Source organism: Lates calcarifer, linkage group LG13 (genome assembly GCF_001640805.2).
Source record: "Lates calcarifer isolate ASB-BC8 linkage group LG13, TLL_Latcal_v3, whole genome shotgun sequence".
NCBI lineage: Eukaryota > Metazoa > Chordata > Actinopteri > Centropomidae > Lates > Lates calcarifer.
In genome coordinates, this window is record NC_066845.1 from 18261179 (window position 1) to 18279485 (window position 18307).

Here is an 18307-nt window from a genome sequence, read left to right on the forward strand (position 1 = left end):
GCAGGTCAGAGTTTACCGTTGTCACTTGCTTGAAGGCGAATGTGAAGCTAAATGTAGCTGCTGAGCACGCACAGGGCACCTCCACAGAGCACAGATAAACACTTCACTGGTAGGCCTTCTTATGACATTTCACAATGCTGCACCTATGGAAGTGGTGGGGAGGTATCACCCGTCTGTCAGCGGCTAGAGATATTTTAGAAGAACACTTTGGAATCTACAGTGAGTATGTTGAATGTTGTATCTGTGGGTTTTAGAGCAATAGATATAGTCTAGGCATAGTCTTTATATATATAGTCTGCCCCCTTGTACTCTCTGAGGTCCTGTTGTTCTAGCTAGGTGCTACCTGCTGTGGGGTGAGGGTAAACCCGTACGGTGTGCCAAGCAACAAACCTGGGGCATCTTAGGATAGCAGGAGAAAGATTGGTAGAAAACCCATTTCTGAAGTGGATTTGTGCCCTTGTAATCCTGATTAATTTTGACCCGTTGTGCTCATTTTAAACAGAGCATTACAGTAAGCGTGAACACAGCAAGCTCCGGGGCGAAACCAGGAGCTTAGCGGCTTTGGGAGGCTTAGCTGCAGATGGCATTTTAAGCCGGACTTAATAAATTGTTTCCATTAAACTTACCGGCCCACACATACTGGATTAGACCAGTGGAACAAAGGAAGGAGAGAGCGTGCAGACGAAGAAGAGAAAAAAAATACACTCACACTCACTCACACACACACACACACACACACACACACACACACACACAGCTGCCATCGTACACATCTACAGTAACTCCACTAACATCTCTCTGAGGCCACATGAAAGGTGAAGACAGGGTTACTTGTGGTGTTCAGGGAGATAGAGGCTTTTGGACATGAATGCAAAATCCACTCACTTTAGATCTCTTGCTCGTCAGGGATGTCAGACCAATTTGCTTAATTGACATAGAAGTAAACAAACAAAAAAGATGCATAAACCATTTAGCTTGGCAGTGGATTTAGGGCTTATCCTCTAACTGTTTATATATAAACACATTACCAATGCTGTAGCTTAAGGATTTAGGATCTGGCCATACCCTTGCTTTTTTTCCAATTGAGCCTTTTTACTCATATATCCATCTCTGCTGTTGTGGGAAATCAATTCCTTATGGTTGAACCCTGCCTCTCCTCTCTCCTATCCCGCCTCCACTGTACCTCCTTCCCCCATCGGCTCATGGCTCGCTCCCTAAGCTCTCATTATGTGCTACAAAGTCCAGGGTCCCCGTGTCGAATCACTAATCAACCACCCTGTCTGCAGGCCTGCTCTCTCAATAGGTGCTGAGTGGCCTTTGTTCCGCCACTGCTGTTTGCTGCATGTCAATAAAAGAGCTATGGCCTCCTCCTCCTCCTCTTCCGTTACCTGGGGCAGCCATAGCTACAGGCCTGCTCCTGCAGTGCAAGCTTACAGGAAAATGAAAACACAGTCTCACCTGCTGGATTTTGAATGCCAGAAATGGGAGGAAGGATGGTGATTGGATAGGGAGCGGCAAGGTCAGGGGCAGGGGGGATTGAGGGCAGCTCAGGCATAGTGAAATAGATGAGAGAGCATGTTTGTATTCGGCCAAGCAGCTCTCTTCTGGCTAGGTCAGTGTAATGTATCACTAACCTCGGCGGCTGGCCTGACTGTTTGCAGCCTCTCACCCATTAAATAATGAATGGAGGTTGACCCCCTGACCAACTAATCAGCTTTTCACCAACGCTGAATCAGGATAGAGTGGAGGTAGATGGAGAGTGTGGCTGGCTGGCTGGCTGGTACGCGGGCTATACAATTTGAGGGCAGACATGTTGCTGGGAAAACACAGGGGCTGCAGAGGCTTCACACAGCCAGGTTAGCTTGTGCTGGAATTGAAAGTAGCCATCACTGCTGCGGAATCTAAGCCTGGTGAATCTCACCTCCAGTACCTACTGTAATTTGTTTGACAAAGTCCAGGCAGCTTGCAGCTTTTTGTCAAGAAGACCAATGTTCCTGTATTGACATAGCACTTATGGTCAAGTTCTGGTATTTTGAGGTTTGGGCACTCTAGGTGACAGTCACACTGTGTGCAGTGGGAGCTGATGGTTGGTAGTTTTGGATGCATAAAAGAAACCATCCGTCTGGCTTCCAACACCACCTCACTTGTTACTGAGCTTGAACAACAGCTCATCTGTTTTCCTGATTTAATGGTACAAACTCTTTACAGAATACAGAAGCCAGGAGGGTTAGCTACCACTCTTAGTTCAGAGAGAGAAAATACTTATGAGGAATTGGAGAAAACCAAAGAGGATGGCTTGTTTCTTTATTAATCTTCGGGTTATTACTGTTCACAGACATGGGACAGCTTATGAGCTGGGTGATTTGTTTTTGGAGAAAGGGGCTGATATTAATGTTCCCTTTATTGATAGTGCTAATGCTGTTTGTGCAGCCATCCCTGTCGGAGAGATGAAAATAAATAGGGGGAGCTCGGTGGAGATAAGACATGTGTTTAATTATTAATTGAGCCATTACTGACAGAGATTGCCTTTTTTGATTTAAAGCAGGAAGGCCTGCTTCAGGGACAGAAAAAGCAATTACAGAATTCCCAGCTTGCACCGCTGCTGCCCATCGTTTCACTATACGCTGCAAGAGAGGAGTGAAAGGAGACAAAACACTCACACACACACATACACTCACACACATCCTGTTACACTGCGGTGTTCCATAAATTATTTTAATTCTTCTTCAATATTTATAGCGTTTTAAATTACGATTACAGCGTCATGTACTATTTATGTAGAGTGGCAGGCAGTCAAAGGGACCAAACCACATTACCCACAACCCCTCAATGGCCTGGCACCTTAAAAAGCTGACAGGAGGGAATTGTTTGGTTTTGTATGATTCAGGAAGTGAATTCAGACTGCACCAGTTCTTACAAGCTGCCTGTTTTGAAAAACTGAAGTGCTGATTTTCTATGCACAGCAATTAACTGGCTTGTAAAGTCATTGCTGATATGTCATGCTATCCCCATGTGCACTCTGTAGCCCCTTCAGAGCACTATTATGTCCATTAGAAAAGTGTCTTCTCAGTGCAGAGAGCCCAGTGTGCATTAAATATTAACTGTTTAGAGTATTGGGTCATTGCTGGTCGAGCTTTAATCTTGAAATAGAAACTGTGTTAGATAGTCATTGTATTTCTCCCTCATGTCTCTGTTAGCCATTACACGTCAGATTGCTTGACACCTGTCAGTCAGTCCTATCAGTTCCTGTCATCTGTGTCAGCAAGCCTGTGGGTGGTGATCAGCTATTGTGACAGAAAATGGGAGTCACATTGAAGTCTGTGTGATTAGGGTCCATTGTGTGGCCCTGTGTTCATTGACTGAATATGGATTCAGCTTTAGCTCTGGAGAGGGAGCAATTACAAAATCACTAAGGGCCATGAGGGAGTTTTAGGATAAGTTGTCATTGACCATTATTTTGGCAGCTGAACCTTCACCATACATCCTCAGTTTATAATGGCAGGAGTGTGTCATCCCTGGGCTGTGTTTCTCATCTTACTGTCATGAACAAGTTGGCATATACAGAGGGCTTCAGAGTGTATCAAATAAAGTCAAAGTGAATATATTGAATCACTTCAATGCTGAGCAGTCTGTGGTTCCTCAAAGCCATCTCCTGTATACAACAGAAACCAGTGCTCCCCCGAGGCCTCTCAGTGCTGTCTCTCAGTTCAGGTTAAATGATAAAATACCAGCTTACTGCTATCCTGCCCTTTCCACACTCATGATACCCCTCACCTATACACCTCAGCTTCCACACCAACAGTAGCATAGCACACTGTACTAGAAAAAAGCATATGTGAATTTTTTGCTGCGGCTGTGGCTCAGAGGTGACACTTACACCTCAGCTGGGATTGCATCAGTTGCAAGCACATAGCGGAGAGAGGGGATTCTCAATGTTGAAACCAGGAAATTGAAACAGAAAGTTCAGATATTATTTGATATGATGAATTTCCTGGTTAAGCTGCAAAACATTGCAAAGAAAAGATAATTCAATAAATTGGAAGCAAAAAAGTGACAGCAAAGCTGCATGCTAAACCCAACCCCTCAGCAGTCTTATTGTGGTCTAGTTCACTAAATCCTTTACTATAAACCAGTGTTTTAGGAATGTGTAGGAAGATATTTCTTTACCAGTGAGTGAGGAAATCAGAGGCTCCCTGACAAAGGGAAGACTTTTTGGCAGATTAGCTGCAGCCCCTGCAGTTAGTTGACCAACTTGTGAAACACAAGTTGACTCTAATCTCAACAAGCACCACTGGTGAAAATGAATGTATGCTTTGTTTTTTTGTTTTTTTCCTGTTCTGTTTGTTTTTTGGGAGGATAAAGCAAAGAATTTAACGACTCTAGAGAGCAGTAGCTCTCATCACATCTTCTGTCTAATCTTAATCCTCCTCCTCCTCCAATGAAGGCACAGCCAGCTGCAGTGTGGAAAGCATTTTCATTGTTTACTTGAGAGAATACATGACCAGCGTCTTATCACTGCTGTCAGGCCTGAAATGTAAAGCGTGTTGCCTGTGATCACTTACAGGTTTTCTTGTTTTTAATCCTTTATTCCCAACTCCAGTCATTCTGCCAGCCAGAGTGGGTTTTTCCCCCACCCTGCTTTTGTTTGAAGATCCCAGTTCCCCACTATGTGCGTTTTAAGCTCATCTGTGTTGAGCGGTTCAGAGCCAATGTTGTTTGCAGATGAGGCTGTAACGCTCATTGACAAAGCCAGATGGTAGGCGATTGTGGCCAAACACGACGCTTGGATAATGTACAATCTCTGGCAAGGGGACAGTCGTCAGCCTAGATGGATATTACAAACATGCTTGTAATGGATTGGACATTTTGGGAAGCAGTTCACACAGGCTTATAAAGATGGGAAAACCATCGCCAGGAAAGGAGCGGATGTAAAATGCCTCAGATTCCATGACGGACAAGGACATCCATGCATCAGAAGAACGTGCCAGAGAGTATTCTGGGGAGAAAAGAGATGAACCCAGGAAACAAGATCCCAGATCAAACAGAAATATCAGCCTGCCATATAAAGTACTTTCCAAGTATTTCGAGATGGGTGGTCCTCCTCTAGTGTTTGTTCAGTATTTCTAAGCCCCATACCTTTCCAGTGGTAGCATATTAGCATCTATGTTTCTATCAGTGGCTTATCAGAGACACTCTGTCTAGAAGCGTTACCACAGGCTTGGACCAGTACAGTATGTTTGACAGAGAGCTGGGTTAGGAGCGGTTTGCCTAGCTATTAGCCTTGAACTCAACACATGGTGAAAGCAGTAACCCGACACGCACTGCTGAGAAAGGGCTTGTGTTTTCTCCTGTATTTCATTGGGCGTGAGCGCCATTAATCGTCCCTGTGTTTGTTAAGAGACAGGCGGTAATTCGCAGAGACACAGGGGCCTGCATTTTGGCAGTTTCGGGGTGGTTTAGGGAAAAAAAAGAACATGCACAGTGTGGTCTCCTCCAATATTCAAGCGGTCATCTGTTTGGCTGTTGTTTTTGGCTACCGGTGAATTCCCTGCTCTGGGCCCTGGTGGTGGGGCCCCTAATGGCCTCTGACTGACTGTAATACCCCATTCAGCAGAGCATGGGCTCCAACCTCCCTGGCTGTTGGGTTAGTGCTGCTGTGTTGAGGGGTGAGCAGCAGGACTGGGATTTCACTGGTGTTTGCTTTGGGAAGCAGCGAGAGAGACTGCTCCAAAGCCACACGACACATGGAGAAGTGTGTACAGAGCTCCAGCAGCAGCATTGACCGGGGTTACACTGATATGTGGTCTTACTGATATTTACTTTATGTCAAGATTTTTTTTTTACACCTGTGTACAATACAATTCCATCAATTACATATAAATTGTAGCACTCTTCAGTACTTTAGTCTTTGTTTTTAAAAAGCCCATAACCTAAATTGAGGTATTTGGATTATAATGCACTTGCTGAATGCAATTAGTATTGATGTTCCAAAGTATGTCTAAGCATTTTTTTGTGAAATATTTAAATACTTGGACTTTACTGGCACAAAAATGTGACATACCCAAATACTAGCCAATACCAGACTTGTAAAATTAGTCATCTTCAGATTCAATCCAAAATGATCAGCCCTGATATCGACCATCAAAAGACCACATCTGTTGTAGCCTAACAAATGACAAATTACATCAAAATCATGGCTCCCTGTGTTTTTGGAAAAGATCAATATACAGCTATCTCTAACACTAATGATACAGGTATTGACTCATCAACTGTTAAGTGCGGGGCAAGTGCTGAAGTGCCCTGGGTTCCTTATCAGCTGCGGCACACTGTATTAGTGTGCTGGGCTGGCGTAGCACTGACCTAATCCTGGTAGCAGGTGCCACTGGAGCCGAGGTAGAGTGGACATGTTTTTCAGGGAGGATGAGCCATCTGGGTCTTGATACTCTATGGTGCTTAAAACACGCTCTCAAGTGTGACACTCCCAGCACTTACCTTTTAGCTGCACACAATAATCTAAGCGCTGGCTGCTAAAGGGAGAGAGGAGGCTTTCAGGAGAATTTACAGGGTTTGATGTGGTGTGGAGCCTCAGCTTCGACACGGATTCATGAAACAGCCAGACACACTTGGCGGTTTGATTTTGATTCCTCTAACTCTTTCAGTGTTGTTTTTGTCATCTGCAGTCTGAAATATGTCGAGCAGAAAGAAAAGTGTGTTTGTTTTGTTTTGTTTCTGTTTTTTGCTTTTGTGCCAGCCTGCCTTGCTTGACACTTTTCTTGGGCCTTGTGTTGTTGTTTTTTTTTTGTTTTTTTTCCTTGGTTAGTGTGTTTCATCTCACAAGCGATTTGGCTCGTTTCGGAGTCCAATTTCGCTCCTGTTTCACCGTGCAACCCCCTCTCCTCGCAGACATACTCACATTCACACATTTCCCCAAACTGACACACCGCCTTCACACTCCAAACAAATCAATTCTTCACTTGCCACACTCAGGACGCCACAGCAAAATGCAGCAGCTCATAGCAGCCCTGAAAACGTGCAGGCTGTTTTTATAATCCTTGTCCACTTAGGAGACCAGACCCAGATTCTCCTACATCTGTGTGTATGGCTAGGGCTTAGAAGAGATGGGAGCAGACAGTGGTGGGTTTGGGGTAGCAGCAGCCCCCCACAGGTCAGGATCCAGGGCTTGTTTCCATTAGTTTACCTGACACAACTCCCTGCCCTCTGCTCTCTCCTCTCTCCTCTGCCTTATTAACTAACCTGTCTCCCCCTCTTTCTCCCCCTGTCTGGGTCACTTTATCCCTCTTTCTCTGTCATGCTCTCTCTCTCTAATCAAGAATGATGAATGGGGTCCACGGAAGGACATTGAATGTTTGGGAACCTGATACACCCTCCAATTGTCACTCTTTTTCTGCAGTGGGTGAGAACATGGTGGTTGGGAGAGGGAGGGGATTGATTTTTGAGGCTTTGTGTGTGTTTGTCTAACTAAGCTCTGCATGTCTGCTATTTCAAACATCTCCACCTTGGTCCTCCAAGTGTGTCATCAGCCTTGACATGTAATTCAACGACACCCCAAAAAGAGAAAACTCTGTATAGTGCAAGTCTACTTTCAGATATCACAAGCTCCGACTGCTGCAGAAAAAGGGCTTGTAGCTCATAAGAACGCAGCTCTTTTGGCATGTAGCCATTAGAAGGGAAAAGTGGCAGCTCTAGTCTAGTCTTCAACAGCTGCTGGGTCTCCATCTGTAAGCCTAATTACCCAGCAGCACCCCAGGAGCAGCTTAGCAGCATGATCCTCCTATAGAAGAGGCATTGATTACATCAGTGGGTCTATACTGGACAGTGTGTTTCCCTGGAGGCCTACAGATATGTGAAACGTAATCCTAAACATTTTAATGCACACTGGGGTGCTATCTTTAGACAAATAGTCCAGTAAGATCTTACCCTATCGCATGGACTCTCCCTGGGAGGGAAACTTCACATCTATTCTAGATCATGTAGAGACACTCCAGGGTGTATAAAACAGTAAATAACAAATTCAAATGAAACACAATTTTAAGTGGTCATGCTGTATGATAAACATACATTTATAGTGACTGCTGATAAAATGATAAATTGATGAATGTAGTTATTGCATTGATTAAAAATGTAACTGATATTGATATTGATCATGATACTGATATTGATCAAGCAATCAATTAAGTCACAGATGCCATACAACTGCTGGTTTTAGCTTCTTAAATGTGAGAATTTACTGTTTTATATCCTTGTAAATCAAACATCTTTGGATTTTGGACAGCGGTGCAGAGAAATGATTTCAATTGAAATTGCAGTTTGAAGGATGTCATCTGGTGCTCAATGAAAGTAATTTTTAGTGACTGAATCATCCACATTAAACAAAACATATTTTTGACTGGAGTTTGATTGGTTACAGTTACTGTGATTACAAATTGATTGGTAACATTGATTGTTTATTATTTGTTCCTCCCTATGCAGTGAAATTCCTCTGGCATGCTGTAATGTTCAATGCAATGACAGACTCTTGAATGACAAGAGAAGTGGTCCTGAGCTTTGATCAACATTGTGAAGATCAGAATCCCTGGCCTGTAATAACAGAATGCTTCAACATGTAAACATGACAAGAAGAAGAAATGTGGTGGTTGATTGATATCTACCTCTCTGGCAGTTGTTGATAAAGAGATATTTAGTTTTTAGCCTTTGTCACCTTTGAAAAGCTAGCTGCCTTAGCATTCTTGTCTATCAGAGGGTATTATATCACATTAAGAAAATGGCAGCTGTATTCGTATGAAGCAGGTGAGCAGCTCAAGCAACATCTTAGTCTAAACCACAGCTTGTGATACTCATGCTGACAAAAGCCCTGTATCTGCAAAACATTTAAGGAAATATGATACGTCGGCAAAGATGTTTGTCCTACCCCTTTCATGGCACTAAATTGCAACGGCTGCATATGTCAAAACAGTGAATGAGGTATGGTGAACGGTTAGGAGCTGTCAGCTTCCAATTGTTGCTTTGCTTTCAGAGTGGGGAGTGAAAATGGAGATGGAGGAGGAGGAAAAGAAAAACATGCAGGCTCTTTCAGCCCACTGTCATGCCACTTAGGATTTGTTGAAGGATTTTCACCCAGCCATTTCCCTTCCATTGAGAAGTAATCAGTACGGCACTGAAAGATAATATTATATCCACTTAGAGGCATGTGGGCTTCATGCATGTTCATACATGAAATGAGGCTGGAAAGCAGTGCCTCTGTTTACATTGCTGAGCACTCACCCCCTCTATTTCTGCTTGGACTTGAAGCTTCCTGGCAAAAGCTCCCTGTCTTTGTGTCTTCTTATATCTCATTCTTTCTCACTCTCTCTCTCTCTTCCCTACCTCCATTGTTTCCATTCTCTCTGGATTGTCAGCCAGCTGGTGGGCTAAAAGAGGATGGTTTCCTGTGGGGCACCAAAGTGATACTGTTCAGGCGTTATGCGAGCTTAAGTAAAGCTGACACGCTGCTCAAGAACTACAGCCCACACTGAGCTCCACAGCAGCCCGTGGAGAGACTCTGAAAAGGTCTTAAAGGTATGGGAGACACAGGGAGGCTGCTACTGTCCACTCACTGCTGTGCTGTGATGTGGGAAGCAGGAGTTAAGTCCTTTATTAGAAGTGGCAGCCGTTGTCTCCAGTCACCTCGATAATTGCAGCAACACGACCACTGCCGTAATCAATTGAGACAGCTGCCACTGCGGCGTTCAAGTCCATAAGGCGGGAGTGTCATGCTAATTAATGAAATGATAAGGCTAGTGCTCACAGCATTGCACAAATAACTCCTGAAGGCTCCCCTTCTTTTCAGCACAAAATTCATCCTTAAAGTTCAAATGGCCCCTCCCTCTCCCTGCCTGTTGGCTGTCTGTCCACAGTGGCTTCAGGGTAAGATGGGTCGCCAGGGTCAGTGACAGTGAAAGGGGTCAAATTCCAGGCTGGCAGGGTGGGCCGTGTCAGAGGAACCATTAGACTTGAGCTTTTCTGTTGAAAGTTCCAAGACGTTCACCCTTTATTTAGGACAGCCCAGTGGCACTGACCTTAGACGACCCGGCTGTGTTCATAAGAAGCTGAGACTGATGGCTGTCCCAGAGCGCATGAGCTCTGCTAGAAACAGCTCTGCAGGGGGATGGGCCCTGATGGAGATTCAGGGAAGGGGAGTGTGAGTGTGGAGGCGTCTTGTTTCTCTGCAGCACATTATAGCCAGGGGTTAATGAAGGTTTAACATCGCTTTTGGAGCGCCACTGGAGCGTATATGAAGTAAAAGGATTTGGACAGTCAACAGACCTCTGTCATTCTCTCTCTCTTTCCTTTCTGATTTGAATACTGTATGTGCACCCCACCACTTGCCTCCCATACACAACATTGGGATATGTGCCATGAGAGGTGAACAGCATATGTGTCCTGCACCATATGGCTGGAGTTTGAATTGGGATCCGATATGCACAGGAAAAACTGATTCATCCCACAGCTTGAGCTGCCAGCTCTCTGAAATGAACATTAGGTTCTCAATTTATGCCTGGGCTTTGACTGTAAACGTGTTACAGCTTAACACCCATCCCCATTCTGCTGCCATCCACTCCTTTTGTCAGCTGCAGCGAAGAGACAGAGAGAAATAATTGAAACGTGCCAGCTGTCCCCACTCTTTAGCTATCTTGGCCAGCTTTCTCCTCGTCCACTCCCCCATTAACATCTCTGAGTGATTTGCAAAAACGTCGCCTTGGCTCCCCTCGTTACCAGCTTGGAGATGCTCGAGGCAGATTAAATAGTGTGAGGGAAAGCAAGCCATTGCAAATTTCTCCTATGATTTTATTATTAGTACAATGATTCCACACTGCTCAGTCCTTCTGTTCCTCTCATACAAAATCATTTTGTTGAAATCACCCCGCCTTTTTTTTTTTTTTATGACTGAATACCTCGCGGCAATGAAGTGTTGATTGGCAAGACTGCGGTTTCCTGCCTTCTGCTAGTATCTGTTATAACCATCTTCCACAGTCACTCACTCGTGAGCTAAGCCTTGGCACTGTGCAGATTGCTTGTCTAGAGAGGTACAAAAACCAAATCATTGTGAGCTCAACCGTCAAGAGCAGCAGAATATTCTGTCAACCAGAGCCAGCAGGAGACGGATCAAGGCAGCGTGCATTCTCACATACCTTCTGCATCCTCCAACGTCTTTCAGCAGATATGCCACTTTATTTAAATATCTGTCTGTTCATGTCCTTATTTTATCAGTGCCCTGGCTGTTTATGCTTTGGCAAAGGCATGAAGGGAGTGAACCACAGTGTTTGCCTAGTAAATGAGAACACCCAGTGGCCTTAAGCTTCTCTTAGCCCCCGACCCCCCGTTGTTGCCAGGAGAATTTGCATGTCCTCGTATCTAATCTGAAAAGGAGTTTTGCATACAGGTTCTATTTCCCTGGCAGTTGTATATACTGGCATTGGTGTCAGCATTGAGCAGGTAATTTATGTAACACACTTTTTTGCATGCATTCGTTTGCAGTGGGTTTTAGTTGGAGGCCAAATGAGAATATTCTCTAGGTCTCTCGTCTCATTCATGAGGTTACAGGGTCCATTTGCAGGTAGCCAGGTGTGTATTTAAAATAAAGCGGTAAAAAAAAAAAGCTTTGAAGTGAACGTGTTTTGAAGGCTACAGTTTTGCAACTCAAAGCATTTGAAAGCTAAAGTGTGCTGGGCTGTCCTATGGGGCTTTTGCAGTTGTTCTTGACACAGCATTTGTCAACAGACTATGCTGGAGAGGGACATCCTGGTCACAACAAGGAGCCATTTTATCCCTTATTGAGGTCTCCTGGATGATGACAATTAGCCCATCCCAGTCCAGCTTAGGGCCCAGCCATTCCAGACTGGTCCAAGCCATTCCAAGCAGGGCCATCTGGCTGCATAAAGGCCACATAGGAGGAGATCTGTGCCAGCTCTCCAGATGTTCCACAGGGACAAACAGGGTCACAAGTGAAGGATATCGGAGGCAGGAACAGCTGTGTAGCGACACGGTGTTCACCCCAGATTCCCTGCTGGACACATCAGTCATCACCAGCGAATCCCAGTGGCCTGTTGTCCGTCTGCTACCTTAGTCCCTGTGTCCCTCCTCTCTCCACCCCTACAACACCCAACCCCATATCACTGAAAACCCAGGCACGTGCATGCAGGGCAAGAACCAATTCCCCTGAGTAAGCAGGGCCACAGGAACAACTATAAAAAGATCAATACTGGGATGAGATGTCATCTGGTGAACAGACCTGCCAACACCCCCCAAGGGAATGTCTCTGTCCCCCCGGTGCACTAACCCAGCTAACGGGAGAGGTGGGAGGGGGGGTGCTGCCCCTCACCACCGGGCTGCCCTCCAACCTGCCTGACTCACTCCCACCATCTGCTCAGGTTTGTGGGGCAGGGCTTCAGAACAGCACATTTTTTGTACAGACACTCGTATGGCATTTGTTTCACATGACTGCCTGTGGCTTGCCTACTGTTTTCCTCAGTATGCGATTGCAGGGAAAGTGTGTTCCATGTCCTGAGGAAAAGGGAGAATAAAACAATGCCAAATTTGTCAGTTTGTCGAAATGCTTGAAACTCCAGTTGACAGTTGTGTGTGGTTCTGCAGCAAAAACATCAGTGATTTTGTTACATATGGCCCTTGGGTGACATGTGTCAAAGAGGCATTCCTGTCATCTTGTTATCACTGTGAGTTAGTTTACACTCTGCACACAAAATGGCTGCTGCTGAAACACTCTGAAAAATGGTGAAAAAGTAGTAGTATTAGGTAAGGGTATTCACAGTAGCAGTATTTTCTGCTATCAGTGGATCAATACTCTTGACTTGCTGTATGGTGCTAAAGACACTGGAGCACCTGCAGTTTAAAGAGCTTTCACACAATGACTTTATGTATGCTTACGTAACAAGTATACATCCTAGCATGCTGCCATCAGTTTTAAAGTGTAAAAGTAACTGATATTATATACCCTGGTGTTTTCTCAAGTCAATCTGGTCTGATTTTTCTTGCTTTGTGCTGCCCTTAACTAGAACTAAGATATTGGGACTATATTTGTGTGTGTTAGTGTGAGTGTAATGTGCCCAGAATTAATACTTTTTTGTGTCCATCTTCTGTTGAATGCATTGTGGATTCATGAATGCATGCGTGTGTGCGTGCGCATGTGTGAGTGTCTTTGCTTGCAGAGTGATTTTAATGAGGGATGGGTTGGTCTGAGCTGATACCTCCCTGCCTCCATTAGAGCCCATTAGAATCATCATTAAGATAACCCGGCGCTCGCTGTGGCCCTAGCTTCCCAGCATTAGTATTAGAAGCCCCTCTCTATCTCCTAGTGGTCATAGTGAGACTTCATTCCATATCACTTGCCTCGCATTGTGTCTGGGAGAACAGGTTGCCACGGCAACATCACCCAACGGCGACATTTCGACTGTGGATATTTGCTTCTTCGCCTCTGTTTGTCTGTCTGTGCCTGTCTCTGTCTTTGCCTTCAGTCTTCCTCTTTCTCTTTCACTTGCAGGAAGAGAGCCTGACAGTTTGATCCAAATCCCAGACCCCTATAAATCTGGAGGTCTATATACACCCAGACCCCGGAATTCATTTGAAAATCGTGACACCTTAGCTAGCCCCAGTTCTCCCATAAAATACAAGGACCAAGGGAGGGGGAGCTCAACAAATAAAAAAATAAAAGCTCTGCCCTGCCTTTTTATTGGTATTTTTATGGGTGTTAGGATCCTTGAAAGATTAAGCAGGCTGTTAATAGGGACTGGATATTCCATTAGTAGGCTGCATATCGAGTTCTCACTGGTTTGACAGCAGCTCCCAGCTCTTCTCATTTTTTGTTACCGTTGAGAGTGCCCGTGGAGCTTTTTTAATTGCAGTGCTAGTAAGCCTTCTGACTGAAGTACTGCTGCATCTTAGCTGTAGATTAGAGCAGCCTAGAGAGCCTCATCTGCACCAGGCTGTCTTCTCTCTTCTTTTGTCTCTATCTGTCTCTATCCGTGTGTGAACATTTTCTTTCTCTGACTTTTCTATGTATGTGATGTTTCTGAGCTTAAAACGAATTGCACCACTAGCAGCTTTGATTAGTTCAGAAGCTATGGTAGTGTTTTCTCTATTCTAGCTGTAGCACTACCATCTCCTCAAACTCAATTTCTTTGTGGCCCATTTTGCTTTTCTTTTAACTCTGAGAGAAGTAGAAGATCACCAAAGATCTTTTCTTTTTCATTAAGATTCATAAGTGTTTTGAGATTCTTTGTATGTTAAAGGTGTCGAGATGCTACATTTTCTGCCACTTTCCTTTTCCTGCAACAACAGCATGTAATTACAGTCATTAAATTGCAACAGCCTACGTATGAAAAGTCGTTGTTCAGTGGAATGCTGATCATAAAAGCTTCTTGTCTGTTGAAAAGACCCCTGATGAATGGTAAAGACAAAGTGGTCGAGTTCAGAGTGCTTTGCTGCAGTTGCCCAAATCCCCTGAAAGATCAGGAAGGGAGGATAGAAAAGCACAGTGGCAGAGAGGCCAAGATAAGGGGCCATGATCTCTCTTCACAGCACAATTGAAACATAATTATTTCATGCCAGATTGTGTGCTCAGCAAAGCCCTGAATAGGGGCCGACATTTAACTTTAATTAGCTGTGATTTATTCATACTGACTGGATCGCGAGAAGAAATTGGATCATCTGATTATAGTCAAGCATGAAAATGACCTGATTAAACACTTAATGGAACCTAGGGAAGGGGAAACAAGAGGAACCTTGGGCAGAAGACATGGGGACAACATTATAAAGGAGGAAAGAGAGCTATGTTTTACTTATAATTGATCATGTATACTCTTCTTTTTACACACAGTAACAGCTGCCCTTTTATGGCTATTATCTGGCATCATGTGTTTTTGAATCAAACTAAGATGGCAGATACAGATGAACTTTTTCAGATAGAAGTTTACAAATTTTCTTTTTACATTTTCCTGTTTTGTTTTCTCTCAGGTGTGCCAACGAATGAGAGTCCTGAGTCCAAGACTTGTAGCTCAGCCAAAGTATCAGGGCTCCAGCGCAGCCAGGAGCAAAGCAACAGTGAGGTGCCGTTTGCGCCTCCCGTGCCCAGCCCCACCCCGGCTTCGGCGCCCACAGGCTCCCCTGCCCCCGCTGCAGCGGCGGCCCCTCCAGAGCCTCCTAAGTCACGCCTCCCCACCCCACCTCCTCTCAGTGTCAAGAAGGAGCAGCAGCCTCCACCCCCTGTCCCTACCCCTCCCCTACTGAGGGCACCACCCCATCCCCATCCCCAGCCCCACCCTCCTCACCCACACCCGCACCCGCACCAGGAGCCCCGTGTTCTTCCGCCCCCACAGCACCACGCACGGCCAGTAATCAGCCACCAGGTTCATCACCCACTGCAGTACAACAGCCTCCACGACATCAGGTAGGTTGTCTGGGTACTGGGGCTGGGATGTACAAGACAGGAGTCATCATGCTTAATTTAAAATGGCAGCCTACTAAGAACTAGACACATGCTATAATTGTAACACACTGGTGTTAGAATAGTGGAATATTCAGCAACATTTCAACCTCAGTTGGCCAGCTGAGGTATGTCTCTGTAAGACCAATAAGGGAGAAGAAATGCAGTATCCAGGGAGCTGTCCTCACTATCACTGTTTCCTCTTATGTACAGTGGCAACTACCACTTTCCTTTAAAGTGTCCTTGCCAGTCTAGTGGAGACAACATTAAAATAAACTGTAGCAATTTCCAAATTAATATAATGTAGTGCAATGCGACAAAATACTGTACTATTTGTATTCTACACAATATTGACTGTTTTCAAGCAGATATTGATTTTCCGCCACACAAACTTGCAATAACCAGCTGTCAGATTTACTGTATTTCATTCAGGAACACTCCAGCACATACAGCACATTCAACTATTTCCCATTTCATCTTGTTTTCTCAGATTCTGCCCTCACCGCTTTTTTTTTAGTTCAATGTAAGAAGCTTTATTGGAAAATCATTCTTATGTTGTCAAAGCAAAGTGTCAAACATACCAGTAAAGCTGAACTGATACTGAGCTAGCATCAAAGCAAGTGACCACATGTATACAACAAATAGTAGCTGCAATAGTTAGTTGTACTTTCACAAAATGTATCATACTCCTGCATTCCTGCTGAATGCTAAATAAATGAATAAAACACAGTATGTATTCATTAGCAGTATAAATTATCATTTTGCATTTTGCTTTGTCCCCCATTAAATCTGCAGCCACAGCAGCAGTCCAGTGGGTCTTCCCAAACAACACTTGCCCCCATCCCCTCACCATCACCTCAGCGGGCTCCCATCCTCGGCCCCGGCCTTGCCTCTGTCTATAGCCAATCTCTCTACCTCGCATTATTCCTCCCTACGGAGCCCGGCTCATCGCCATCCGGCCATGTTTGCAACCCCAGCCACACTGCCTCCACCACCGACCTTACCAACCAACAGTTTAGTGGTGCCTGGGCACCCAGCCGGCACCCCCTATCCAGGTAAAGCCGTGCACTTCACATGCTAGATGGTAAATTGCCAGTGCAGATACAAACCAACAACACTGGTTTCCAGTGTTGGTCCTTTTTTATAACACAGTTTGACAAAATAACAAAGTGCTGCAAACATTGGTATTATTATTGTATGAATTTCTGTCATTTCTTTATCAGAGAGCTTTTTTGTAACACATTTAGCTGCATCTCTGAATACTGATGTAGAATAGTACACATATATAATGTGAACACAGGCTGTGTTTGTATGGTGACATGGCCATTATATATTCCAGGGTTTATAAAAAATATTAACATATGCATGCTGCAGCACCAGTGCTTACTAACAGGTCTTCAACCTGTAATGTTTAGTTGATGATTTTTCTAATGTTAATGTCATAAAATATGTGTTACATGGTGTTGAAACTAGTCAAGTGTTCTTATATGATTTGCTGATCTGGTAAGTGCTCTTTTCTTACATTTTTTTATTTTTTTATCCTTTAATACTGCATAGTTCAGTATATCCAAACATATATGCGTGTGGCTAAATGTACATATGTTTGTTTCCTTCTTTACTGATAGATTGATATATTTTATTGTTAAAGAAAGGGCATTTTGGTAAATCAGGGCTTTGTCTTGTGATAGAAATATTGCTTCTAGTAGTTTCTAGTAGTTATTATTGCTTCAAGAGTCCATCAGTGCCTATGCATAGTGAATAGTAAATGATAATTCTGCATCTATCTTAAAAGCAGTGTATGGAGCATGTCAGATACTAAAGCTAGTAGTAAAACAGTGAGCCGGTTAATGAGCCCTTTCTGTAAAAGTCAGCATATTTCTTCAGTGTTTTGGCCATTAATATTAGGATTATGGTTCACTTAGTCCAGCAGCTACAGATACCTCAAATAACCAATTACCAGCAACCAATAATTTGAGAAATTTCCAAAGAGCCTTACAAGCATATCACCCTTTTGAAGCACAGAATGGAAATAAATTCAATTTAAATCTGAAAACAATAAAATAAAAAATAAAGTCACATGCTTTAATGTTAGATCTTATTTTCACTGGTGGAGAATATCATACTTCAGTTTCTAAGATAGATGTATTTATAGTAGTTTAGAATTTTTAAACGCGTGATGAGGTCACTGAATGAGGGCTTGGATGCATCACTGGAAAATGTCAGCTAATAACTGGACAGTCATCACAGCTGGAGACATCGTGAGCATACTGAAAGCAGCATTCTGCCGTGCTGAAAAATGTCACGTTTAAAAACTGTGCACTCAGTCAGAATTGTTTCTCTTGTCAACAATATGGGAATTGAAACAATTTGATAATATGTTCAACAATTTCACAAAAACAAGCAATTTCATGCTGCAATAGAAGGAAACAAATGTCTCCAGCGATGATGGGTGTCTCCGAAATATGTAATAAATATGCCAGTTGTGCATTGACTTTCTAATAGAGGGCAAGAGTGTGTGTGTTTTCTGCTGGGATGACTCTTGGTTCTCTCTTGTCTTTAGATACCAGCCTGTTGATATCATTCAACCAACCAATCATGTATTGCCAGCCTCATTCGGGGATTCTGATTGGCACATTGTCACAGGCAACTCTCTTACCACCACCAATGAGTCCCCACGTAGAAAACCCTCACAGCATGAGCTGGAGAAACAGAGAATGCCAGGTGACTATTTTCTTTCTTCTCTTCTACCCTTGTTGTGAAGACTGACTGGGCGCCCGTGCCTTTTTTTTTTCTTGTGTCCCCCCCTTCCCT

At 44.0% G+C, this 18307-nt stretch overlaps 1 protein-coding gene across 7 annotated transcripts in view; it reads left to right on the forward strand.

The window, feature by feature from the left end:
• fbrsl1 (fibrosin-like 1) overlaps nucleotides 1-18307 on the forward strand; it is a 265820-nt gene that overhangs the window by 233833 nt on the left and 13680 nt on the right. For 6 of the 7 annotated variants that reach the window (XM_018668828.2, XM_018668829.2, XM_051075365.1 and 3 more), the window contains 2 exons: nucleotides 15028-15460; nucleotides 16292-16551. In XM_018668828.2, the coding sequence (XP_018524344.1) occupies nucleotides 15028-15460; nucleotides 16292-16551 (693 nt within the window). Of the gene's footprint in view, nucleotides 1-15027; nucleotides 15461-16291; nucleotides 16552-18056; nucleotides 18218-18307 lie in introns of all 7 variants that reach the window. The other variant, XM_018668832.2, reaches the window with a different exon arrangement.